This window comes from Phocoena sinus, chromosome 2 (genome assembly GCF_008692025.1).
Source record: "Phocoena sinus isolate mPhoSin1 chromosome 2, mPhoSin1.pri, whole genome shotgun sequence".
In the NCBI taxonomy this organism is placed as follows: Eukaryota; Metazoa; Chordata; class Mammalia; order Artiodactyla; family Phocoenidae; genus Phocoena; species Phocoena sinus.
The window spans coordinates 100881054-100908305 of NC_045764.1; the positions used below are offsets into that span (position 1 = coordinate 100881054).

At 41.9% G+C, this 27252-nt stretch overlaps 1 protein-coding gene across 1 annotated transcript in view; it reads right to left on the bottom strand.

Moving 5' to 3' along the window:
- Nucleotides 1–20624, bottom strand: part of AVEN (apoptosis and caspase activation inhibitor) — a 198325-nt gene extending 177701 nt beyond the window's left edge. Inside the window, exons 1-2 of the mRNA XM_032621722.1 lie at nucleotides 20572–20624; nucleotides 14000–14525 (exon numbers count right to left, since the gene is read on the bottom strand). Of these exons, the coding sequence (XP_032477613.1) occupies nucleotides 14000–14525; nucleotides 20572–20624 (579 nt within the window). The remainder of the gene's footprint in view (nucleotides 1–13999; nucleotides 14526–20571) is intronic.
- Between the last annotated feature and the right edge of the window lie 6628 nt (nucleotides 20625–27252).

Below are 27252 nucleotides of genomic sequence, written 5' to 3' on the forward strand. Positions count from 1 at the left end.
ATAGCTACATGGTATCCCTCTGCATAGACATACCATGATCTACTTAACCAGTCCTTCTTAACAGACATTTAGGAAGTTGTTTCTAGATTTTCCTTATTTTAAACAGTGTTGCAAAGAACAATCATCTACTTACATTTGCTAACTATTCAGACATATTTGTAAGATAAATTGCTAACATGGAATTGCTGGGTCACGAGCTAAACCCTGATGTCAAATGGTTTCATTAATGAGTTGTATCAACTCCCACCAAGAGAAGATTATCTAAGTATTGAATATGATCAACACTTTTTTAAAAAACATAGTTTTAAAGGTTCTTTCTGTATATGCTTTCATTAGAAAGTTTATCTGCAAGGAAATTAACATAGTTTTTTTTTTTTTTTTTTTTTTGGCTGCGTTGTGTCTTCGTTGCTGCATACGGGCTTTCTCTACTTGCGGTGAGCGGAGGCCACTCTTTGCTGCGGTGCACGGGCTTCTCATTGCGGTGGCTTCTCTTGTTGCAGAGCAGGGGTTCTAGGTGCACGGGCTTCAGTAGCTGTGGCACGTGGGCTCAGTAGTTGTGGCACACAGGCTTAGTTGCTCCACAGCATGTGGGATCTTCCTGGACCAGGGATCGAACCTGTGTCCCCTGCAACGGCAGAACCTGTGTCCCCTGCAATGGCAGGCGAATTCTTAACCACTGCACCACCAGCGAAGTCCCTAACATAGATTTTTAAATATTTGTAAGCAACCAAATTTATGTTCCCACCATCTCTTTGAAGCAAATAAAGAACCTACAATTTCTACTTGGCAAAAGAAACAAAAGTAATAATAATAATAAAATTAGGGCACAAGAAATGCTCTGTCCTAGGTTAGTCCTGACCTAATTTTACAGCATAAAGAAACACTACTAAAAAGCTAGTTACTTTCATTATTCCCTGCTAGGTAAAAAAAAATTTTTTTTTCTCCAATCCCGTTATTCTATACATAGAACTAACGCAGCACATTTTTATAAATAAATTCTAGTTTAAATTTAACAAACATGTACTCTTGTCAATTCATTAGTAACAGATTAGGAAATAGTTAACAAAAAACAGAAAAATAAACACTAAAATTTCTTATGGATGCTAACATTTCAAATATAATTTAAAATATACAGAACCATATAAATCAGACAGCTTTAAAAAAAACTTTTCTATTTAATAACTGACCAAAAAATGGCAAAGATAAAAGTGGCAAGGACTCCAAAGTATAGACGAAATAAGAATCAAGTTTGAATAATACATACAACTAATGAGTTTAAACATAAATAGAAAACAAAATAGTGAAAAGGGGGCGCTATACATATAAGACCTCTGGATACTATAATTCCTGTTTTATTCTCACAGTTTAAAAAATCTGTGGTTTGCATTACACTGGAAAGTTTAAAAGATTAGAACAAGGAAAATATGAAATCCAATGTGATTTAAAGCTCTTGTGTAGATCTGGCCCTTGGGAGAGCAATAACTTTTTAGTTACGGAGCTCTCAACCACCAATGAAGGGTACTTCAAATAGCATAACAAAGGCAAATGAAACATAAAGGGTTCCCCTGACCTGAACTCCCAAATGACACTGTCTAAAAACACACACTCTCTAGCTTGCTCCATTTACCTTCTAAATTACCTTCTATTGATAAATCCTATCACTCATCTGAACACCACAGTGCTATATCATGTACAGGCCTTCAAGTAGCTTACAATTAATGAAGGAGACATACAAGTAAATAACTGACTATAATAAAATGAAGACTAAAATTAAGTGCTCTATTTACAAAGTACCACATTGCTAACTGAGGAAAACTGGAAGCTTCACTGAAGGTGGCATTCGAACTAGCATGTGAAGATGAATAAGATTTTGAAAACCAGAGAGTGTGAGAAATGTAATATATCAGTCAAAGTTTGGGTTGCAAAGTATAGAAATCAATTCTGGCAAACTTGGGCAGCAAATGAATTTACTAAAAGAATTTCGAGTAGCTTATAAAATAGATGAGAAGTCTAGAGGCTGGGGGAAAAAAAACCCAAGCAGGAAATGAGCAACTGAGAACTCAGTCACCTAACAGAAATAGTGAGGATGCCATGATAATTGCTATAGCAAATAATCTCTATCCTACATCTATACGTCATTTCCTCAAAATTCAAAGCCTAATAAAACACATTATTGGGTCAACTGGAAAAATCTCAATAAAGTTAGATGATAGTATTGTATCAGTTTAGCTTCCTGATTTTAATAATTGTTCTATAGTTATGTGCGAGATTTCCTTGCTTTTAGAAAATACAGGGCTTCTCTGGTGGCGCAGTGGTTAAGAATCTGCCTGCCAATGCCGGCGACACGGGTTCGATCCCTGGTCTGGGAAGATCCCACACACTGCAGAGCAACTAAGCCCGTGCACCACAACTACTGAGCCTGCGCTCTAGAGCCCACGAGCCACAACTACTGAAGCCTGCGTGTCTAGAGCCCAAGCTCAGCAACAAGAGAAACCACCGCAATGAGAAGCCCACGCACCGCAACCAGGAGTAGCCCCCAGTCACTGCAACTAAAGAAAGCCTGCGAGCAGCAACAAAAACCCAACGCAGCCAAAAAAAAAATTAATTTTTTTTAAAAAAGAAAATACATACTGCAGTGTTTAGGGATAAAGGGACATCATGTCTACCATTCACTCTTAAAGATTCAAAATAAAATCTTTAAGAAAAAACAAAATAGTCGGTGCTTTGTGTCTACCTAGAGGGGTGGGATAGGGAGGGTGGGAGGGAGATACAAGAGGGAGGAGATATGGGGATGTATGTATATGTATAGCAGATTCACTTTGTTATACAGCAGAAAATAACACACCATTGTAAAGCAATTATAGTCCAATAAAGATGTTAAAAAAAACAATAGTGTGTGTGTATGTGGAGAGAAATAGGAGAGGGACAGGAACATAACCTGTCCAAACTAAAGTGATTGTCTTTCCGCACAAAGTCCTATGTACAGTGCATGACACCACACAGCCCCTTCACCCAGAGATAATCCCTATTATTTGTATACGCATCATCTTGCCTACCCATCTTGTCATATTTTCTAATCAAAGTTTATTTGTAGAATCCTCTTTTCAAATGCAATGTATTTATGTTGCTAATAATATACAACTATAAAAAATTTGAATAAAGGGAAAGACAAAGTTCCACATAGTCCCTATATTTTCCGCACTCCAAACACAGATTAATAGCTTGATACGTATTCACACCCTCTCAGGATTTTAAATGAATGTACACATCTTATAATTTTGACATAAATACATATTACCTTTTTTCCTTAAAGTCTTATCATGACATCTTTCCAGTTTTATATCAAAAGACCATACAGCAAAATGTTGACTGGTTATTTCTGGGTAATGATATTACACATAATTTTTATTTTCTTCTTAGTATTTTTCTGTTATTTAACAGAACAGGTAGAACTTTTGATCTTAGGAGATACCTGTATCTGATACAAAAGGGAAGGAAAAGAAACAGATTAATTTTGACAACATAGGGAGGAATATTGGAAGAAGTCAAATTTGAGAAATTTAGAATTGAAGAAATCACATGATAGAGACCATGATGTGGTGTGTATCAATCACATGTAAGTGAGTGTCACCCAGGATGTACTAAAAAATATAAACTGTAAATTAGGTGCCAAAATCTTCAGAGGAATCAATCATGAAAATAGTCTCATAAAATGATAAAATATCATATTTGACTAAATAATTAAAAATCATTCATTTTGCCTACTTACCATACTCTGACTATATGTGGTCAATCCCAAGTTGACAGTTTCAGGAAAAAAAAAAAAAGTCTCTCAAATTAAACATTAAAAAGTCCCCCAGGGCATTTTTTTAGTCTCAAGGGAATTCTTCCTATGTTTTGGCTCAGTCAAAACACTGTTGTTGGGGCTTCCCTAGTGGCGCAGTGGTTGAGAGTCCGCCTGCCGATGCAGGGGACACGGGTTCGTGCCCCGGTCCGGGAAGATCCCACATGCCGCGGAGCGGCTCGGCCCGCGAGCCATGGCCGCTGAGCCTGAGCGTCCGGAGCCTGTGCTCCGCAACGGGAGAGGCCACAACAGTGAAAGGCCCGTGTACCGCAAAAAAAATAATAATTCTGTTGTTCCAGAGAACAGAACTCTGTCCTACACATAACAGCGTTAAGGGGAGACATGTTTTGTCACAAAAAGAAAAAGAAGTTTCCAACAATTAGAAAGAGTAGCAACAACGGCTGCTTCAAAAAACAGCAGGATAGAAGCACTTCCAGAATGGCGGAGTAAGGACTTCCGAATATCCACTCTGCCACAAAAGCAACAAGAACACTGACAAAAAATTGTTAAAACCAACACTTTCACAACTATGGAAATTACTTTGCAACAACCCAATGAGTGTTTATTCAAGGAAAACAGCTAAATTTCTGTAATAACAGCAACTTGCTTATTCCAATCCCACTCTACCCAGCTTTACAATAGCCCTGAAAACCAAAAGCCTCACTACAATGGTGACTGTGAAAACTAGCAGCCTTGCAGCCACTGGAGAGGGTAGAAGAGCTTGCCAAACTCCCATCCCCAGAGAGCTGTCACTATTTGACTTTTCTGGAAGCTCTGTGAAAAGCTCCATTCTCAGATCTTGCTCTTTTTTTAAAATAATTTATTTTATTTATTTATTTTGGCTGTGTTGGGTCTTCATTGCTACACACAGGCTTTCTCTAGTTGCAGTGAGCAGGGGCTTCTCTTGTTGCAGAGCAAGGGCTGTAGGCGTGTGGGCTCAGTAGTTGTGGCTCGCAGGCTCAGTAGTTGTGGCACACATGCTTAGTTGCTCCACAGCATGCAGGATCTTCCCAGACCAGGGCTCAAACCCATGTCCCCTGCATTGGCAACCAGATTCTTAACCAGTACGCCACCAGGGGAGCCCTCAGATCTTGTTTTTATTTGAGCAGACTTAGAACTCAGTCATATAACCAGGAAGTTTGTAAAAAAGAAAAAAAATCAGCAGCAAAAGTTTAAAATCATAGCCACTTGAGGCAGTGATACCAGGTGGGCTCAAAAGAGGCTGAAACTTATAAGGTAAAACTGGAGAATGAGATGCCCAAGAGGGCATTGTAAAGCTTTGACATATTCCTGAGAATCTAAGAGGCCATGCACATGTGCAAAGATGTGGGCATGCCCAGGAAAGATCTGAGAAGGCCCTAATCTTTTCCCTCAGGCCAACCTTGAGGCTCTGCACAAGCAGGAAGTGAATGTTAAGGCAGAGCTATAAATTTCCTGATAGAGCATTGAAAACATACCCCAAAACACACGCACAGAGCCTCTCAGTAAAGGCTGGGAGACTTACTGCTTCAAAGCTTTTAAGGAAATTCGAAATGAAAAAAGATAATACCTTATTCAATAAGTAATACAAATTCTAAATATTCTATACATCTGTAAGTTCCTGTGTGTGACTAAGTGTAGTTTTGCATTTGACCTGCATACTCTAAGAGGATTAAGACTGCATGAGGGAGGACAGCAGCACGACTGTAGATAAAAGAACCACCTTTGACTGTGTTCATCTAATTTCAATCTTTACAACTTTGTAAGGTAGACACTCTTAGTCACCCTTTACAGGTAAGGGAACTGAGTTTCAGAAAGCTTATGCAACTTTCCTGAGGTTTTACAACTAGTAAGTAGGGGTTTGGAAGGTAGGTTTCTAACCAGTCGGCTACACTGCAAAACACACATCACTGACCGCCATGTGATATAGTCCCTGAAAGAAAAATGAAAAAACAGAAAACAGTTATACATGGGTGGGGGCTGGGGGGGGAGGAGAGAAAGGAAGGAAGAGAGACAGGCAAAAAGCAGAACTTAGGTGGGTTTTGAGAAGTTATACCCTAACTATTCATTTGTCTCTCAAGTCCTGTTATCTACCACCTTGAAACAATAATTCCTATTTGTCCATAATGCTTCAACTCTAATACTTAAGTTTTCAGAGACCCCATCCCACATGGGATCACCATGATGCCCTCACCAGCATGGACACCCATCCTCAGGCTTCAACAGCACTTTCCCCTCTCCTCACTGCCCCCACGAAGCCACTCAGGAAACAGATGAGGTGCAAACCTGAAGCTCCCCTCCCTGCCAATTCTGTCTAAAAACCCTCCATTTTAAGTCTACTTCCATACGGTAAAAATGAAAAACCAACTTATCTGCTTAATTTTTCCCTCCAATATACATAAAATAATTGCTCTTAAAATAACATTTTCTATTAACCTCTTAATTCAATGATTCCCTTGACTGTAAAAAAAAAAAAGAAAAATACTTTTTAAAACTTAACGGGTAAACAAGGACCTACTGTATAGCACAAGGAACGCCACTCAATATTCTGTAACAACCTATATGGGGAAAGAATCTGAAAAAGGATATATGTATATGTATAACTGATCACTTTGCTGTACACCTGAAACTAAGACAACATTGTAAATCAAATATACTCCAATATAAAATAAAAATTAAGAGAAACTTAATAGGAATTGTTCTACAAAATCATAATACTACTGACATAAAAAAAAGAAGCAGCAAACCAAAATACAACCTGGGAGTGGGGTGAAGGACAGTAAGGGAAAATAGGAAGCCAAGCTTTGCCTTTAGAAAAATACTCATTTCTTAATCAGGCTTTGCTCCCAGAGAACTCACAAGTTCTTCAGAAGCACCTGAAGTTTGTGTATCTGCAACAGGGATTAAGCCTTCTTCAGTAGTATAAAATAAGACTAGGCGTTAGTTACTCCAAGTATTAAACAAAGACATGTTATTTTATCATCAGCATTGTAGTAAAAGAAAAAAAATGAGAGCAAAATATCCTAGTCTTCAATATCGTGAATCCAGCTACCGGGAGGTGAACTTTAGATTCATAATAGAACCACAGAGCCAAACCCATGATTTAAATGAAATTCACACTGCATTAGACTTTGAGAGAGAAGGCTAAGTATTTTACATTTTCCCAAAATGCAGCTGTTAATGGTCCTTTCAAGCCAGAGACTACAGACATCTAAATTTGGCGACTAATTATTTCACAAAATACACATCCATTGACAAAATCTCCCAGCGCTAGTAACTTCCCACAGCTAAATACAGAAATGGAGGGATCACAGCACTGATAATCCAAGAGTATATATGAATTTTAGGCAACAGTCCTGTCACCCCAATACTTTGCTTAGGTTAATATTAAAATGTGTTTGCTATCCCTCAGTATAGGTTTGACTTGGTACTAAAGAAATATGGCTCAGACGTATTTGTATCAGTCCTTAATAGCAAGAAGAAAAAAGGCGAATTAAATATGTACAATGGGGAATTCATCCTATCAGTCTCTTACAAAGTTTTTAATTGTCATGCTATGTGCACATACCAATGATGTGCATGGATGGTAGAAATGGCATCCTTGGGAGTACTGTTCTTTACAGAAATTTTCTTTTAAGTAATTTAAGGCTGACAGACATCAGGTTAGTCAAATTCTAAAAACAGCATCCTAGCAACATCAGAATAAAACTAAGCATATCAATTTGTATTTCTCAACACCCTTTGACAAAATCCACTCAAAAGTGTGATATTATCTATAACAATTATCAACGCACTGCCCCATGAAAACTCTGTAGAAAATATTCAGACCAACAAAGTTGTTGATTATTTCCATCCAAAAGGAAAAAGTATTAAAGAATTTATTCTTGGTACCTCAACACACACGCACAAACGGCTCTAACAAAAGAAAAAGAAATTTTAAAGAGAATGAATGTAGTGCCCTAATAAGTTAATCGGGAGCTTCTATGAAATAGAAATAATTGTGTCAGTATGGTCTTTATTTCTCCCTTTGGTATTTCAAAGTGCATCAGGAAATAGCGACATCTGAAGAGAAAACACCTTTACAACCACTTAAATTAATTTCTTAAAAAAGCCTTGTCAGTCATGCTGTGGTGTGGCTAAGACCAAATGACTTCTTACACAGCCTCTCTAGAGGTCACCTGCACAGTGACCGGTACTGTGAAACGTAATCACTACTTTTTCTGAAGAAAAAAGGAAAAAGCAGAAAAGGCTTACTACGTAATTCCCCAGGAAATGTAGCCGTGTTGAAGTATGAGCTTGCCATTTTCCATCCTAGCAGCAGTTTAAATCAGAGACAGTAACACTACTAAGAATGACAAAAAATTGAAAACCATACTCTGCACATAGTGTGAAACCCCCCCCAAAAAAACCAAAACGCTCCAACCTTCTGGGTGAATACATGCAATAAACTATCTTACTAAGGAAAGAAAAAAAAAAAGTAATGTGATTTTTTTTTTTTTTTTCCCAATTTAACAGTGAACAAGACAAGCTCCTGTCCTCTAGGACAAAGCAGAAAGTCAAGGGCTAAGGCAGCTCAAAGACGGGGCACCGAACTCGGTGAGAGAGAGGGTTCAGGTCACGAGGAGATGAGGAGAGAGGAGGGGAAATCATCCCTAAGAAGGAGATCCTGAACAGGGCCTTCAGACAGTAATGCAATTAGCAGAGCCTTCACATATTATTTTCCCTGGTACTACCCTTTTTCACAGGCCTCTACACAGGCTCCTGATAGGAAGGAGAGCTCGTAAGTAATGTGATCTCAGCAGGCCTCTGATGGAGCAGGCATAGGCCTTGGGGGGTGGGGGGGGGTCATATAGATTTTCCTAAGGGTTTTTGAACAAGCACGTTTTTAAAAGAATCAAGTTCCAGTTCCAGATATTCAATGTCCATAGACTTTCCTCAGAGCAGTCTATGTTAGAAATACAGGACACTTAGCACTTGAGGACAAGGCAACCCCTTCTCGGCCATTCTCAGTCTGACTGTGGTGCATTCCCTGAAGCCCAAGCAAAGGGTAATTTGAAATACAGGTGTAGATACTGAGAAAGTATTGAGCCCTTTCACTAATCAGTAGTTTCCAATTCCTTGTTTTCAACAAAATTGAAGGAGGACCTAATCTAGCCGTCAGCTGACAGATCATTCAAATGTTTTACAGTAATGATTTCAGCATATAATCAGAAAGGTATTCAAAGAATTGAGTGACACTTACATGACAAAACTCCAACCAGTCCCATCTACCAATTTATGAGAACTATGTTTCTCAGTACTTACATCTATAAAAAGAAAAATTAGGAAGAAAATTGACAGTGAATCCTGTCTCATTCAGGCAATAAGTAATATTCATTCATGGATACCCAACTAAACTCATTAGGGAAAAAGATCATTTACATGATCTTTTTACATAAAATTTTACATAAAATTTACATAAAATTTTACATGTTTAACAACTGCTAATTAAAATAGATTGTATATAAATCAATGTGATTTTAATTTAATCTAAAAGAAAAATTTATACCCAAGCCTTAAGGTTACAGAACATTTTTTTAAATCACAAGTTGTTACAACGAAGCAGAAAGGGTAATCACTAAAAGATTTTCAAGTTCAAAAATATATTACGGACTTCCCTGGTGGCGCGGTGGTTGAAAGTCCGCCTGCCGATGCAGGGGACACGGGTTCATGCCCCGGTCCGGGAGGATCCCACATGCTGCGGAGCGGCTGGGCCCGTGAGCCATGGCCGCTGAGCCTGTGCGTCCGGAGCCTGTGCTCCGCAACGGGAGAGGCCACAGCAGTGAGAGGCCCACATACCGCAAAAAAAAAAAAAAAGAAATATATATATATATTACACTGGGTCAAGCTCTAAGGGAGATGTGGAATTAAAAAACAAGTTAAAAAGAATAAGGAATAATGTAAGTCTTCTCACTGTTAATATTAATGTGATTCTTAAATGGATGGTGGTATACAAACTTCCAGTTATAAGATAAATACTAGGGATGTAATGTAAACATGAGCAATATAATTAACACAGGTGTATGTTATATATGAAAGTCAGAGTAAATCCTAAGAGTTCCCATCATAAGGAAATTTTTTCTATTTTTTTAAATTTTGCATCTATGAGATGACAGTTGCTCACTAAACTTATTGTGATAATCATTTCATGATGTATGTACACCAAATCATTATGCTGTACACCTTAAACTCATATAGTGCTATACATCATTTATAACTCAAACTGGAAGAAAAAATAACATCGAGGGACTTCCCTGGTGGCAGTGGTTGAGAATCCGCCTGCCAATACAGGGGACACGGGTTAGAGCCCTGGTCCGGGAAGATCCCACATGCCTCAGAGTAACTAAGCCCATGCGCCACAACTACTGAGCCCTTGTGCCACAACTACTGAAGCCTATGTGCCTAGAGCCCGTGCTCTGCAACGAGAAGCCACCACAATAAGCCCATGCACCGCAACGAAGAGTAGCCCCCATTCGCCTCAACTAGAGAAAGCCCGTGTGCAGCAATGAAGACCCAACACAGACAAAAATAAAATTTTTTTTAAAAAAAGAAAACCTTGAAAAGAAAATTTTAAAATAACCGAAAAAAGCAAAAGGTGGAAAAATAGATAATGATGGCGAATATTAAATGACTATAGTATTTAGACTCCATGCATAAGAATGATGTGACAGGGCTTCCCTGGTGGCGCAGTGGTTGAGAGTCCGCCTGCCGATGCAGGGGACGCGGGTTCGTGCCCCAGTCCAGGAAGATCCCACATGCCGCGGAGCGGCTGGGCCCGTGACCCATGGCCGCTGGGCCTGCGCGTCCGGAGCCTGTGCTCTGCAACGGGAGAGGCCGCAACAGTGAGAGGCCCGCGTACCACAAAAAAAAAAAAAAAAAAAAAAAAAAGAATGATGTGACACTTCTATTTAAAACGTCAATACAGAGACTTACCTGGTGACGCAATGGTTGAGAGTCCGCCTGCCAATGCAGGGGACACGGGTTCAAGCCCTGGTCTGGGAAGATACCACATGCCGCGGAGCAACTAAGCCCATGCGCCATAACTACTGAAGCCCGCAAGCCACAACTACTGAAGCCTGTGCACCTAGAGCCCGTGCTCCACAACAAGAGAAGCACTGCAATGAGAAGCCTGCGCACTGCAACGAAGAGTGGCCCCCGCTCGCCGCAACCAGAGACAGCCCGCGCACAGCAAAGACCCAACACAGCCAAAAAAAAAATTTTTTTTAATAAATTTATTTAAAAAAATGAATAAGAGCAGCTGACACATTAACATGGAGCAAGAAAGCAAAGATCTGACACCCACAATAATTGAATATGGTATCTGTATTACCTTAAAACCTATAATCATATCAAAACATCAGGAAAACAGGTATCACTCAAGTCATCCATACATCCGCTCTTCACATCTCTGAATCACTCCAGATGCAGTTTGGGGTAGTAGTTAAAAGATTCAGCTGTGGAGCGGAAATGCCTGGGTTAAATTCAGACTCCTTGATTTGGTGGTTGAGTGATATTGGGTAAATCACCTAAGCTCTCCTAACTGTGAGTAATCTAACTGTGCCTCAGTTTTCTCATCTCATACTAAGTGTTCAATAAATGTAAGTTATTATTAATATTACAGGGAAGAAAACAATTTCCAAGGACTGCCAATAGGCCTTGACTTCCTCTCTTTTAACAGTTCATCATAAATATTAATACTAAGCAAATCCTAGTATTGGTTTTTTTTTTAAGTTAATGATTGCATTAAGTATAATATTACACCTAGTGGGTAATGAAGATAATTAGCCTTATGACATGCTTACCCAAACTCCATAGGCTTGGGGTTCATACCATCTATAGAGGAAATGATTTAAGAGCAAGAGACTAGCAGATGCAATGTGCTCAACTAAGTTACCTTGGAGTATTACATATCAAGAAGTTGTTTGGTTTAGTTTTATTTTGGCCTGTTTTCCACTTATAAGCCATGGATCCGTAGTAGTGTGCAACAGTAGCAAAGGGAATAGACAGTATTCAATTCTGGAGTTAGGTACCTGGTCCTTACACAGCTAAAACTCCACTGTGAACTTTTTTCTTTCTAATCATTTCAATTAATCTCCATTTGGGGCACAAATGCACCACAGGATATGAGAGCAAGGAGGCCTCAGGCACCTTAATCAACCTTGTCCCACTTAGTCTTTAGGCACCAAGAAATGGTATTCTTAGCAAGCCTAAATAGGAAGAGCACTTCAGAATCTGAGATGTGGAAGTGACCTTACAGGCCACCAACCCCAACCAAAATGAAGGAATAATCTTTCCAACCACTCTTCATCCACCTCTGCCTAAAAATATGATGGTGGTAGTAACAGTGGCTGCAGCTATGCCCCAGGCACTGTGCAAAGCATCTACATTCACTGACACACTGAATCATTAAACTGTGAAGTGAGAAAATCCTAAAAGAAAACACAAGATGGAATTTTTCAGACCATTGTAAAAAAGGATAAAAGCCTAAAGTTTTAATACAATGGTTACAATATTAGCATAAATCAAAAAATACATTATTCATCTCTAAATGATACACCATCATTTCATTCAATTTAGTTCAACAGAGACCAAATACCAAAGGTACCATTACTACAATTACTGTTAAAACATGATCCCTGCAACCAAGGAGTGTCCCCTTTATTCTCAGTAAAGCAGTGATTGGTTCACAAAAATGTAAGAGAGAAAACACAGTCAAGTCAAAGGCAGCTGGGTATAAATCCCAGCTCTGCCACTGGCTTCAACACCTTAGGCAAGTCAGTTAACCTATAAAAATGAAGATTTTATAAAGTATACATATAAAAAATTTGTTATCAAGTTGTTTAAACAACTTTCAAGTTACTAAAATAATTAAGTTGTAATAAAGTTATATAGGTAAATAATGTTATAAAAACAAGATGTGATATATAATGTGCACTAGACTGGTCAGTTTCCTTCATTTCCTGGTGAGCTGACTCTAAGAATTTCTTCATACCTCTCTCAAATTTTACTTATTACCTGCCTTAATCCTAACAAGGTTAAATATGGCACACTTCAGTTTTGTATTTTTTCCAACTCTACTTCTGTACACAACTCCTATCTTTAGGGACATCCTACCTACTATGCCCTTAAGATGTTACAAATATCAATACTTCAGTAATAGGAAATTTAACTCAACCCAAAACTATAATAATTTTTTAATCTATGCACATGGGAATTCAAAATATAAAGACAGTTTTGTACTACAAATGTTAAAATAACAGAACAGCTCGTAAAGAAAGTAATTTAACTCCTTTAGCTAGGCTATCAGTAGAGTAACAGTTTGCCCCCAAACCATTCCCTGCTCCAAGCTCTAGGACACTTCCAATTATGAATGTGTGAATATGGCCGATTATATTGCTAGTAAAATTGAGACCTGACTGCTGAAACATTTACAGATAGAAAATTCAAATAGACGAAGGTCACCGCCCCGATTCCCACACATATACAATGAAAGAGAACTATGCTATTAAAAAAGAGAGAACTATGCATCCGATCCCGCCCCCAAATACTATAGAGTCCAGCTCGTCGGGGTCATTCTTTCACTGAGTAAACATTTATTATGGGCCTACTGTGTGCCACGCATTGCACAGGCAGTGAATAAAACTGACCCCCAAATCCCTTCCTTCTTAATAATAGTAATGTCTCCCTATGAGGTTAGGCACTGGGAGACCAAGCCCTGGTTGTCCCTACCCCAAAAGGGTTAATCACACTGACACCCGCACCCGAACCCAACCGGCCCCCTTGACTTGCGGACACAGCCGCGGCCGCTGGGTTCTTTAATAATTGGGCCAAGACCTCTTGGGCAGGCTGGGGAAGCCCATGGCCTTCAACCTCAGCGCAGCCCAGCAGAGAGGGAGGAAGGGACGCACACCCACCCCCCCACGCCCCGTGTGCACCCCGGCGCACACCCCTGCCGCCCTCCGCCCGTCCTGCGCAGGCGCTGCCGCCGTCCGGCTCGAGCATTCCCTGCACGCCGCTCGCGGCTTCTGACTCTGGGCCCGGACCCCCACCGGGCCTGGACCCCCCCCCCACCAGCCCGGGTCCCACGAGGCCGCGAACCCGACCCCGACTAGGATCCCACCAGCAGTCGCCTCTTACCGGGCGCACTGGCCCCGGCGCCCCAGCCTCGTGGCTCTCGGCGGCCGCCTCGCGGACCCCCCTCCTCCTCGGCCTCCGCGGCTGCCCCGGAAGCCCCTGCCGCGGCCCCGACGGCCGCCTCCATCCCCGCCGCCGCATCTCGCCACCGCCGCCGGGGCGCCCTGCCCGCTCGCTGGTCGCGATCCCCGCTAGGCCGGCCGCGGCCGGGTCGGCGTCCTCGGCCGCCCCGAGCTCCTCGCTCCGCCTGCATCTGGCCGCCGCCGGCGGTTGCTGAGCGCGCGGGAGCCGGGCCGCCGCGGAGACGCCCTTGCCCCACCGGAAACGGGCCGCACGGAGGAGCCGCGAGCGGACGGGCCCCCGGTGACAGCGAGCGCGGGGTGCGGGGCCGGGTATGAAGCTGGCCGCGGCGGGGGCGGGGCGGCCCCGGGGCCTGGCAGGTGGGCCGGAACCTGGTCTCCGGCAGGGCCGGGGCCTCAGAGGAAAGGCCCTGACCAGTAGAAGCTGCAAGTGGGAGACAGTGGTGTTTCTGGGGGAAGGGCCGTAGTATAAGTAAAAGGATGGGTTATAAATAAAGTTTATATATATGAATTCGTTTTTTAATTAAAGAAGAAAGACATACTGATACGGTGTATTTGCCTAAGAAAAGGTCTTAAAAAGTATATACCAAAACATTAGTGTTACCGAGTCCAAGCTCCTGGTGCACGCTGCAGGACAGGCCAATGAATCCGAGAGATGACTTGTTGGGGCAAGGAGTAGACTTACTGGAGAGACAGCAAACCGAGAGAGGGTGAAACTTCTGCCCCGAAGGAACCAGCTGCCTGCGTTGGAACTCAGGCTTCTTTTATACTAAAACGGGAGAGGGCAAAGTCAAACATGTTCTCTTCCTCCCTGCAGTCATTCACAGGTGGGCCTGGTCAGGATGTTATCTTGTGAGCTAAAAAAAAGGTATTTTAGCTTAATGCTCACTACCTGGGAGGCAGGGTTCCCAGAGATAGGCCATTATGTATAATTGAAGCTTACAGGCAACAGCCCTTTAGTGACTAACTTGTAATAGAATAGAAGGTTCTTCCCTATTACATTAGTGGTTAACTGCGGGGTGAGACTTCCAGTGAGTTAATTTTTCCATTTTTTTTCCTATTTAGTCTTCTGATCATCAAGAATGAATAGGTGTAATTATTAAAATTTCCTTCATACCTCTGGGTTCAGGAGGAGGTATGAAGGAAGGGGGGGCAGCCCTCAGGTGAGAGGTGTGGCCTGCAACAAGCCACTGGGAGTAGAGAGAACAGTGCAGCCTGTCATGGACAGAAGGGGCTCCCAGGACGTCAAAAGAATTTTTATGGAAATGGCTGCTTTAGCTCACACTTACTGAGCACATGAACATTTAATTCTCCTGTCAGCCCTGTGAAGTGGGTACTACTGTCATCCTTATTTTACAGATAAGGAAATACCCCTAGAGAAGTTAAACCACTTGTCTGATGTGACACAGCTACGGTAGTGGTGGAAATGACATTCTAATTCAGGCAAGCTCAGTCTATTCATGTTTGTGTGTCAGTGTCACTTAGTAGGACAGTTTTGGGGACTCACCCATATCTTATGATTTAATATTTTGTTCCTTTTTATTGCTAAGCAGTAGTTCCTTTTTATGGATCCAGTCTATTTTAACCAAGGGGGAAAGGGCCTTTTGTTACATGGATACATGGGAGCCATTTTACTTTGCTATTACCAGGACTTCCCTGGTGGCACAGTGGTTAAGAATCCGCCTGCCAGTGCAGGAGACACAGGTTTGATCCCTGGTCGGGGAAGATCCCACATGCCGTGGAGCAAACTAAGCCCGTGTGACATGACTAATACTGAGCCTGCGCTCTAGAGCCCACGAGCCACAACTACTGAAGCCTGCACACCCTAGAGCCCGTGCTCCACAACAAGAGAAGCCACAGCAATGAGAAGCCTGCACTCGCCACAGCTAGAGAAAGCCCGTACGCCGCAACGAAGACCCAATGCAGCCAAAAATAATAAATAAAATTATTATTTTTTAAAAAAACTTTGTATTAGGGCTTCCCTGGTGGCACAGTGGTTGAGAGTCCGCCTGCCGATTCAGGGGACGCGGGTCTGTGCCACAGTCCGGGAGGATCCCTCATGCCGCGGAGCGGCTAGGCCCGTGAGCCATGGCCGCTGAGCCTGTGCGTCCGCAGCCTGTGCTCCGCAACGGGAGAGGCCACAACAGTGAGAGGCCCGTGTACCGCAGAAAAAAAAAAAAAAAAACTTTGTATTATAGAAACCACATGAAAATAATACAGAGAAGGGTTAAAACATCCATCATCCAATCAGTGTGGCAAAACAGGTGTTTTTTTTCCCAATCCTTTCTGTCCCTTTCTTACATTCATACATAGTTAACACTGTTGATTGCTTCTAATTATCTACTCTGTGTTAGGCACAGTGCTTGGTCTTGAAGATTTAGAAAAAAAGCAAAGAAAAAAAAGCCACAGTCCTTGCTCTCAAGCATCAATAGCTCACTTCCCAGAAGGAAGATAGTAGCTCTGTAAGCAGGTGATTGCACTCTTGTGCTGAGTGCAGTGAGAGATTCAAGGTGAAGTCTGGAAGGAAGAAAAGTAAACTGCCTAAATGAGTCCTCCCAGGGCTTCATTGAGAAACAGACCCAGGAGCCAAATCCTGATGGTTGATCAGGAGTTTGCCTGGTTGATAAGTGGGACCAGAGAACTGCTGAAGGGTCGTAAACTGCAATCTTGAACGAAGTAACGCAGAGCACAGTTCTGAGTACTTCCCATAGAGCACTTCCTTTAGACCTCACAGCAGCCTTATGAGGTACTACTAGTGTCATCCCTGTTTCCCAGATGAGGGATCTAAGATGGAGACGTAAAGTTAACTTCCAAATCACACAGCTAGTGAGTAATGGAATGATTGGAACCCAGGGCAGTCTGGCTTCAGATTTCTATGCCTGTTAACCACTGTACTCAGAAACCATCCTGTAGAGGAGAATCAGAATTCCAGCAGCCACCAGGAAACTACTGGAAGAGTCCAAGCCACAAATAATTAGGGCCTAAATTAAGTTGAGAGCTAAGAAGGAAGATAATGGGACAGATAGGAGATGAGGAGAACTGATAGGACTTTGTGTCTAATTCTAAGTGGGAGGTCAGGGTGAGAAGTTAGGGGTGATGCCCAGGTTTCTTGCTTGAGTGACCAGGTAGCTAATGATACTATTAGTCAAGAGAGGAAACACAGGGTTGGGAGAGGAGATGTGTCAGGATAATAGTATTTTTTTAACACCGTATTGTATTTCTTTCTCTATTCATTGTCTTAATAGTTAACATTTTTGTCAATAGACTCTGTCACTTCTCACACAATACATCAATTTTTCTTTCTTTTCCCTCTCTACTCTTCCCACTTTTTTTATTCCTCCACATCCTATTTCTCTGTTTTTCTACCTTATCTTTTATTGTGAAATTAACACTGTCAATGGCACTCAGAATTAAGTTATTCATCCTCATGCTCAAATTCGTAATCCCACCCATAGAGAAACACTAAACAAGCAGATGGGAGTAGTAACAAGAATTTTATCCTTTTCTCTGCACCCCATAAAGGAAGCAATAGGAGAAGCCCTAGGACAACCTGGGCCCCCATCCTCTATGTGGCCAGGAACTGTAATGGTTTGGTACATTATCTCTTCCTAATTCTACGTGCAGTGACATAAAGTTGGTTGCTTGAAACGGGTTACAGTGGGAATTTTTACACCACGGAAATTGGCAAAATTCTGCAAATCAGGACTTTGTTCCCACCCCCATCAGTGGGGGTGGAAACAGGCTGGTTAAATATTATCAACACACCACAGATCAGGCTGTCACCAAGATGAAGATCCACATATTAATCTCACACCAGACAGCACAAATCGGGGCTTCTCAACTCTGGCACATTTAGGACTTGGTAATTTTTTGTGGTGGTGGTGGCTTGTCCTGAGCATTGTAGAATTCAACAGCATCCCCAGCCTCCAGCCACTAGGTGCTACCCACTGGCGACCCTCCCTCCCCCCAGTTATGACAACCAAAAATGTCTCCAGACATTTATCCCAAGGGGCAAAATCACCCTGCATGAGAACCACTAGCAAAAATGGATTTAACTGTATAAGTATCCCTCAAGAAGCCTCCAAAATCATGACATTGAAAAGATCAGTGGGGGCGGGGGGAGCAGGAATTCCCTGGCAGTCCAGTGATTAGGGGTCCACACTTCACTGCCAAGGGGCGTGGGTTCAATCCCTGGTCGGGGAAATAAGATCAGTGGGTTTCAGATTAAGCCAACTTCGTTCGAGCAGTGAGACCTTGTTTGTGGGTAGTAACAGGTAACATTTATTTAACATTTACTTTGTGCCTGGCACAATTCCAAGCACTTACACACACTAACGCATTTAATCTTCATTAATATTTCTATGAAGTAATACTATTATTCCTATTTTACAGATAAGAAAACTGAGTCACAAAGGAGTTCAATCATTTGCTCAAGCTATGAGTGACAAAACTGAGATTCATACCTGGTCAGTCTGGTTTCAGAATCTGTGCCCTTATGTCTATGCTGCGGATGCCATCAGAAGTCCAGGGACTACATTACTCTGACCTCCCCATCTATGAGTTCAAGGTTTTTTCAATTCAACCAGGAGTGTTTAGGGATATGGAGAATTTGAAGGTCTCCTGCTAACACTTCCTAATTGGAGGACATCACAGACAGAAATTCTTTTAACCAGTATGTTGAGAATGCTTTACTAATTTGATTCTGATCCACATGGGAAAAGTGTCATCAAGGATGAAAATGGCACACAAGTACCTACTGCACTGCAAAAAAAAAAAAAAAAAAAAAAAAAAAACAGCTTTAGTTTTATAAATAACAAAGGGAAGGAGGATTTTCTGCAACTGCTTTGACATGATAGTCCTGATTTTAAATATACGCCATTGCATGAATAAAAAATTCAGTCTTCCCTTAGGTAGTATTCATGAGATATCTAAAACAAAGTCCTGAATTACATAGGTAACTCCTAAGAAAATAAACCACACTTGTTGCATATTTTAAAATATATATGACCAGGGCTTCCCTGGTGGCGCAGTGGTTGAGAGTCCACCTTCCAATGTAGGGGACGCGGGTTCGTGCCCCGGTCTGAGAAGATCCCACATGCCGGGGAGCGGCTGGGCCCGTGAGCCATGGCCGCTGAGCCTGTGCGTCTGGAGCTTGTGCTCCGCAACAGAAGTGGCCACAACAGTGAGAGGCCCGCATACTGCAAAACAAAAATAAATAAAATAAAATATATATGACCTAATTTTTTTAAATGAAGCCAATTCCTTAAGGTAATAGTTCTCAAAATGTAGACCAGCAGCATAGCATCACCTGGGAACTTATTAGAAATGCAAGTTCTCAGGCCTCACCCCAGAATCAGAAACTCTGGGGATAAGGCCCAGCAATCAGGAGTTTCACAAACCCATCAGGTGATCGTGATGCGTGCCCAAGTTTGAGAATCACCATCTCAAGGTAGTACTGGGCATTTAAACACCACAAGAATACCTCCTAATTCCTAGTCCAAGATTTCATAAACTCTCACTGTTTGATGAAAGTAGATGTTATTTTTCTTCTTTTTTTTCAACTTTTTTTTATTGAAGTACAGTTGATTTACCATGTTGTGCCCATCTCTGCTGTACAGAAAAGGGACTCAGTTATGCACATATAGACATTCTTTTTTATATTCTTTTCCACTATGGTTTATCCCAGGATACTGAATATAGTTCCCTGTGCTATACAGTAGGACCTTGTTGTGTATCCATTCTAAATGTAATAGTTTGCATCTACCAACCTCAAACTCCCAGTCCATCCCTCTCCCTCCCCCGTCTCCCTTGGCAACCACAAGTCTGTCCTCTGTGTCTACGAGTCTGTTTCTGTTTTGTAGATAGGTTCGCCTGCGCCATATTTTAGATGCCACATATAAGTGATATCATATGGTATTTGTCAGAAAGTAGCTGTTATGATAGGATTTTTTTTAAAAGGCACTGTGCCCTTGCAAATATAATTCTTATGGGGAAAAAAAGCGTCTTCCTGATTCTTCTCTTTATAGGCAGGCAGATTTTCTACAGTCTAGTTGATGCTTAGTCTATGAACAATGCAGATTGGAAAACACTGATAAGGTCTCTTACGTCTGTCTATTTACTTTGTGTTTTGAACAGCAGCATGCACCATTGAGGGGTGCTCTCTGGCTGAAGGGGGAGGGAGTCTGACAGGAGTCATTCTTTCAGGCCAGTTTCCCCAGCCTGTAACCTGGGGACGATGAGGGCAAGTGAACCGCCTGTCAGCTCACAATGGTGCTTTGGCTTCCAGAGCTGGTGTCAGGGGTAGAGAACTCCCAAAGATGAATGGAACAAACTCCGAACATACAGAATTCATGACTTGATCCCTTCTCCTCTCTCCCTCCATCCTCACTCCCACTCCTGCTTTCTGTTTCACAGAGAAATGGGGGCAATCAGAAAAGACTCTCCACCACTGCCATTACTACAACTCCCAGCTTACCTGTGCCTGCACACATATACCTTTCCTCTTCTCCTGTTCCTGAGAGGGGCCTCTGCTCCAGTGCCTTTAGCATGGCGCTGGATCCTATCCTTGCTCACCTATCGGAGGACATGTCTCTAGCAACTACCCCTCCTCTCTCCTACACATCAGTTCTTCTCTTCTAATGACTGGACCGCTCCCATCAGGCTGCAACGTGTTGTAATTTACACCTTTCTTAAAAACAAAAACTAAAACACTCGGTCCCACATTCTAATCCAGCTTCTGCCCCATTTCTCTACTCCTTTCTACAGCAAAGCTCCTCAGAAGAGTCATCTACGGCACTGTCTCATTTCTCCTCCCATTCAGCCTTGAATTCACCCCACAGGGCTCTCATGCCCACCACTTTACCAACATGACTTACGTTCTCCATGTAACTACATCCATTAGTCAGGTCTCGGTCTTAATCTTTCTTGTTTTATCAGCTTCATTCGATACAGTTGATTGATTACTCCCCCCTCCTTGAAACATTCCCTTGTTGCTTCCAGAATGACACACTATCCTTGGGAATTCAAAGATGAATATATGATCCATGCCGCCAAGTCTGTTAGGAAGACTTGGACAACACCGTCAAGAGCTTCTGGACTTCCAGAGTCTCACATAAATCCATTTGTGGCGGTACCGCCCAGACGTTTTCATGTCCAGGCACACGTAAAAAGATGATAACACCTGCCCCGTACTTCGGGATAAGGAGACAAGACTGACCCCAACAGAAGACAACCCACCTAGGCAACTCCAAGGCCTGAGGGTCACAACACGTGCTTTGAATGGCTCCAATTTATGCCTTCATGTAAATCAACCCACCTCTGTTTTCTTGGGCTACAATGAAAATACAGTCATTTGATGGCCTTGGTCATAGACTTCTCTGTCGCATAAATGTGGTGCAAAGGCTCAGTAATTCTTATATACTCTTTTGCTTAGAATTGTGGAAGTTTAACTCCTTCAGTTCAAGGCCTGTTGTATATCCCTCTTACATGCCCTGCAGCACCTAGCACAGTGGTGAACACAGAACATATTTTTAAAAATATGTCAGAATAAAATTCTGTGCCAGATATTATTGCTTCAGCAACATCGTCTTTTTTTTTTTTTCTTTTATGTGAAAGCAGGTTTATTTAGAGAGATACACATCCCATAGGCAGATGCAGTCTGTCTCAGGAGGCGAGAGTGGCCGAGAAGTCCTTTCTTAATCACCATACGTTTTTGGACAGCATTCTGTTCTATCAGTCAAAGGTTAGATAGATCTTACTTGAAAGTAGAAACCAAAAAAGACAAGTCCAGAGCCTCCCTTACTCACACATTGCGTCATTGGAAGTTCTTCCTGATATCTAACCCGATGGTACCATGAGTCTAAGCTTACTTTCTATGACTTAGCCTTGAAAATGAAGGAGAGGAGGAGCTGCACATGAACATTCTGCAAACAACACAAGCTGGTGAGGATGGTGTCCTGATATCACCGGATTGTAGACGCTGTTAACGGTTTCCACTGTGGTTGCTATGGAAACAGTGAAGAGTGGTTTGGGCATAAAGCTTCTCAGAGAAAAGGTGTTTCAGAAAAGCAAAGCCCCAGAAGTCATCAAGGCCACTCCACAAGGAAAGGAACTCATTTGGTACACAGCGTTACCTTATTCGGGTTTTATGTTGTTTTGCTCCATTTGTAATTTATTGACAACAAAGAAGCAAGAAGCAATCTACCAAGGTTGGGAACAAGGACACTTTTATTACTCTGAGATTCTTGTTTTCTGTTCAGTAGTGGAAAATAAACCAGGGATGATTATCTGTTCTCTGCTGATGCAGGCACCCTAGAAATAAACATATTCTCCACAGTATGGTGAAAAATGGAAACTTTTAAAGTTTGAGTGACCAAATAAGAACTCAGAAGAATTCTCACTCCTCCCGATAACCACTTCTATTTCATTTGCCTCTATAACACACACAAAAACATTGAGTTTCCCCTCCATAAATATCTTTCAGTCAAAAACATTTTAATGATTCATAAAGTTTTTTATGGAAGACTAAGATGCCTGAAACTCAGTTTTCACCCTCAACTATCATCCAGCTATCAGAACAAAAAGAAATCAATCCTCAGTCATGGAACCTACCTCATGTCCCAGATGCCTTTGTCTGTGGAAAGTCTGTCCATTCCCAGCAGTTTAGGAATCAGGAAAATCACTCTCAAAAATGAGGCAGGGAAAAAAAAGGAAGGAATAGAGGGAAGCAAAGCTGGAAAGGAAATACGTATTAATTTCAAATAAGAAGAACTCAACTGTCCTTGTGATTAATTTTTTTTTTTTTCTTGGCGGCGCGGCATGTGGGATGTTAGTTTCCCCATCAGGGATCGAACCCACACCCCCTGCATTGGAAGTGCGGCGTCTTAACCACTGGACCACCAGGGAAGTCCCTCAACTGTCCTCGGAAGGCAGAGGGGGATCCGAATTGTTATTGAACATTTCAGTTGGTTTCAACAGCACATTGTAAGCTATGGTTCCCCTTTTCTAAGAAGTTCAGAAATTACCCTCAGCCTTGCTATTTAAAGTATGGCTCATGGCTCAGCAGCATTGAGAGGTTTTGAGAAATGTGGAATTGCAAGCCCTGCCCTTCTGCAATTTAACAAGATCCTCCAGGTAATTCATGAGCATTTTGAGAAGCACTGATCCTGGTCATCCTTCAGTTCTAATGTGCTCTGAGGTGATGCCGACACTGCCCCTCTATCAACTGCACCTTGAGTAGCAAGGATCTAGAGAAGGCACTGGCTTTCCACCCTGGCTGCAAGTGAGAATCACCTGAGGAATTTCAAAACAACATGAGCCTGAGTCTCTCCTACATAGATTCGGAATTAACAGGTCTGGGGTGGGGCCCAGACATTAGGATTTTTCAAAAGCTCCCAGATGACTCTAACAAGTGGCCAGTGGTGAGATCCATTTACCTAGACTAACTCTTCATTTTTTAATAATTAAAACCCCAAACTGCCATTAGAATAGGACTTGGTGGTTTCCCTACATTATCTCATTTGGGAGTCCTCAAAACAACTCTGTAAGGTAGATACAGCAGATATTGTTATACCTGTTTAACAGATAAGAAAATTAGCTGAGAGCTGCTTTCACGACACTAACTTAGGGCGCAGCTAAATAACTGCTATTTTCCTGGTTGAGAATAGCGTAAAGTTGAGGTCTAAAGTTAATACAACATCCAGTGTTTGCCACTGTGAGTCTATAGGAAAAACCTGAACTCATTTTCAAGGATAAATCACCAATGCCAATCTCTTAATTTTATATGTGAGGAAACTGAGGCCCAGAGATTTGTCTCAAACCACAAATTTTAGCTGAAATGAGAACTCAGATCTCCACACTCCTAGTTCAGTATGTTTCCCACTAAATTGCATTTCCCAAGCGTGATCCATCTTGTGGGATTCCACAAGATACTAACAGATGTTCCACTGAAAAAGGTTAGATATGCTAAGCCACATGTGGGTTAAAACAAATTCAATAGTGTCCTTGAGCTCAGGACTTCTCGGCCTTCACTGGGCTCATGTGTCCTCCAAGTCTCTGAGAGCTTTATGTAATATATGGCATTTCCAGAACTTATTTGACTATGGAACCACTTTTTTTTTTTTTTCGATACGCAGGCCTCTCGGTTGTGGCCTCTCCCGTTGCGGAGCACAGGCTCCGGACGCGCAGGCTCAGCGGCCATAGCTCACGGACCCAGCCGCTCCGTGGCATGTGAGATCTTCCCGGACCGGGGCATGAACCCGTGTCCCCTGCATCGGCAGGCGGACTCTCAACCACTGCGCCACCAGGGAAGCCTGGAACCACTTTTTTTTAGTCAAGAATCTTGAAATAGTCCTATTCAAATAAGCAGACCTTGAGGAGGACTGTAGGCTACTCTGCTTGAGGGGTTGGAAACAAGGGTATGCCCTCAGAATTAGGGCACCAACTATAATAACTAAAGGGAAAAGTATCATTAGCACCACAAAACATCTAAAACAGTCAGCTCAAGGCTGCAAAAGTATGGCCTCATCATTTTATTCCACGTTGTCCCTTAATAGACCGTGCCTCAGACCCATTCCCCCAATAGGAAGTCATTGTGATGTCCTTCTTGCTGGTTTGCCACTTTGTAATGAGCAAATCCCTGTGTCAGGCACTAGGCAAAGCACTTACCCGGATCATCTTGTTTAATCTTTAAAACAATCCTATGAGGTAAGGACTCTTAGTATTCCTACTTTAAAGTTTAAAAATCTGAGACTTAAAAGAGGTTAAGTAGCATGTCCAAAATCATACAGTAAGTAGTGGAACTAGGTTTTGAACCTGAAGCTGCCCAATGCCAGGTTCAGTTATGTGATTATGACATGACGTTGCCACTATAAATGATCTTCTTTTCCACTTATCAGAGTGTATTCCATTTATCAGAGAGACACAGAGACAGAGAGAGAGCTTTTGGAGAAATGTTTAAGGACTGTGAGGGCTAACAAGTCTGCAGTGTGCAGAGCAGGCCAGCAGGCTGGAAATCCCAGCTGGAGTTAACGCTGTAGTCTTGAGTCTGGAGGCAATCTGGAGGCAGAATTCCTTCTGGGGACCTCGGTCCTTTCCCTTAAGGATTTCAACCGATTGGATGAGTCCCACCCACGTTATGGAGGACAATCTGCTTTACCCAAAGTCTACTGATTCAAATGTTATCACATCTACAAAATGCCTTCACGGCAACACCTAGACTCAGGTGTTAGACCAACAGCTGGGTACTGTAGCCTGGCCAAGTGGACTCTTAAAATTAACCATCACACTATGTAATAAACAAAAATTTTAAAAAAACGTAGGTATCCTAGGTTGCATAGTCCAATTTCCTTATTTTGCAAATGAGAAAACAGATCAGAAAGGATAGGCACCCAGTGATACACATGCGTTCACAGGAGAACATGCACACCCACATTCGCAGAACCTTTCATAAGTTGCTCACTACCTTCTAATACAACTAAGTAGAAAAATTAAATCCCTCCAAACACTATTTATTTTTATTTTGAAGACTTGATTAGAAAAATTCAGCAAACAGTCCATTTTATTACTTCTCTCCAGGCTAATGCTCCCACATGCTGGATGTGGGGACTACTTTCAGAGCAGATGGGGAGTCTGGAAATAGCTGACACTTTTCTCCGCAAAAGCGGACTTACTCTCAAGTTCATTCCTGTCCCTCCTACCCACCCCCTCAACCTCTCCAGTCTCACCTGTCACTTCTCAGGCTTCCTTCAACTTGATGCCTCCTTTTGCCTCTGGGCTTGCAAACAAGCTCTTCCGTCTGCGGCACTCTTTCCTCAACCCCCTACCCCTCCACACACACACACCCCTTTTGCCTGGTTAAAGCCCAGTCATGCTTAAGTCTCAGCTGAAACATCTTTTCCTCAGGTAATGCCCCTGCCCCTACCAGACCGGGTTAGATGTCCTTCCCATGCACCCCTATGGCACGCAGTACCAACCCCTGATATGTACTATTTATTTATCTATATCCCCACTAATGGTATCCCTAGTGTTAGAGTGTATCACATAAAAGATATTCAATAAATATTTATTGGGGGAAGGAAGAAAAGGAGGTATGAAGGAAAAAGGAAGGAATTTCTGTAGGGCCTATCTTGCACTGCATGACTGAGATCTGACTATTAGAAACAGTCTGTGATGAAATTTGCCCAGGGAACTGCAGGGGGTAGAGCAAATTTGGTCATTTCAGGTGCTAGGGAGTCTCTATCGAGTGACCTGGCATCCTGGGGTTTTGTTTTGCCGTCATTTGGACACTGATATCACCAGGGAGTTATTGGTGTAAAGTAACAAGAAGCTGAACCAGGGTGGTAGCAGCAGGAATGGAAAGGGACCCATAAAGGGATGTTTCATGGTTAATTTGGACTGCATTCATTGGGATGTGAAGGAGAAGGGTGCAAGATCAGGAAGCTGGGAGAATCTGATTTCTGGTACAAGACAATATCATCAATTCCATACTGAATTGGAGGTATTAGGAAAGCATCTAAAAATACAGCTGAAAATATAAAACAAAGCCAAGAAGATCTACAGTCCTTCACAAATTATTTATATCAATTACTGTTATCAAAGAAGTGTCAAAACTGGCCAGTAGGCAGAACCGGTATTGCCTATATGATGTGCTTTGAGGGTCATCAAAAAGACTCTTCTCCTTCACGATCTATCACCATGTCAAGGTACCTGAAATGTAATTAAAATGGTACTTTTCGTATATCACCACATATAACTTGTATGCACATATTATATCTCTGGAAGGAAAGATAAGTCATGGTACCAGTGGTTACCTCTGGAAAAGGGGGATTAGGAGATTGGAGGTCAGAGGTGGGAGGGAAACCTATCTTTTACCATTTACACTTTTGTACCCACTGAAGCTTTTTATCATGTACATAAATCTTTAATGTAGAAAAGAAAATTTTTTATTTTATTTTTAAAAGTTGGAATTTGTCAATGGGCTGTTGGTTAAATAAATTATAGTACATCCATTAAGTGGGATAATGTAGTCATTAAAATTTAAAAGATAGCTTTGACCCAAAAGATGTACTGATCCAAAGATGTCCATGATGATTCTTTAAGTAAAAAACAAAATTTAGAGTGTAAACATTAAAAATCCACCCATTAGAAAAAAATGTGTTTAAATACCTGTTAGCATGT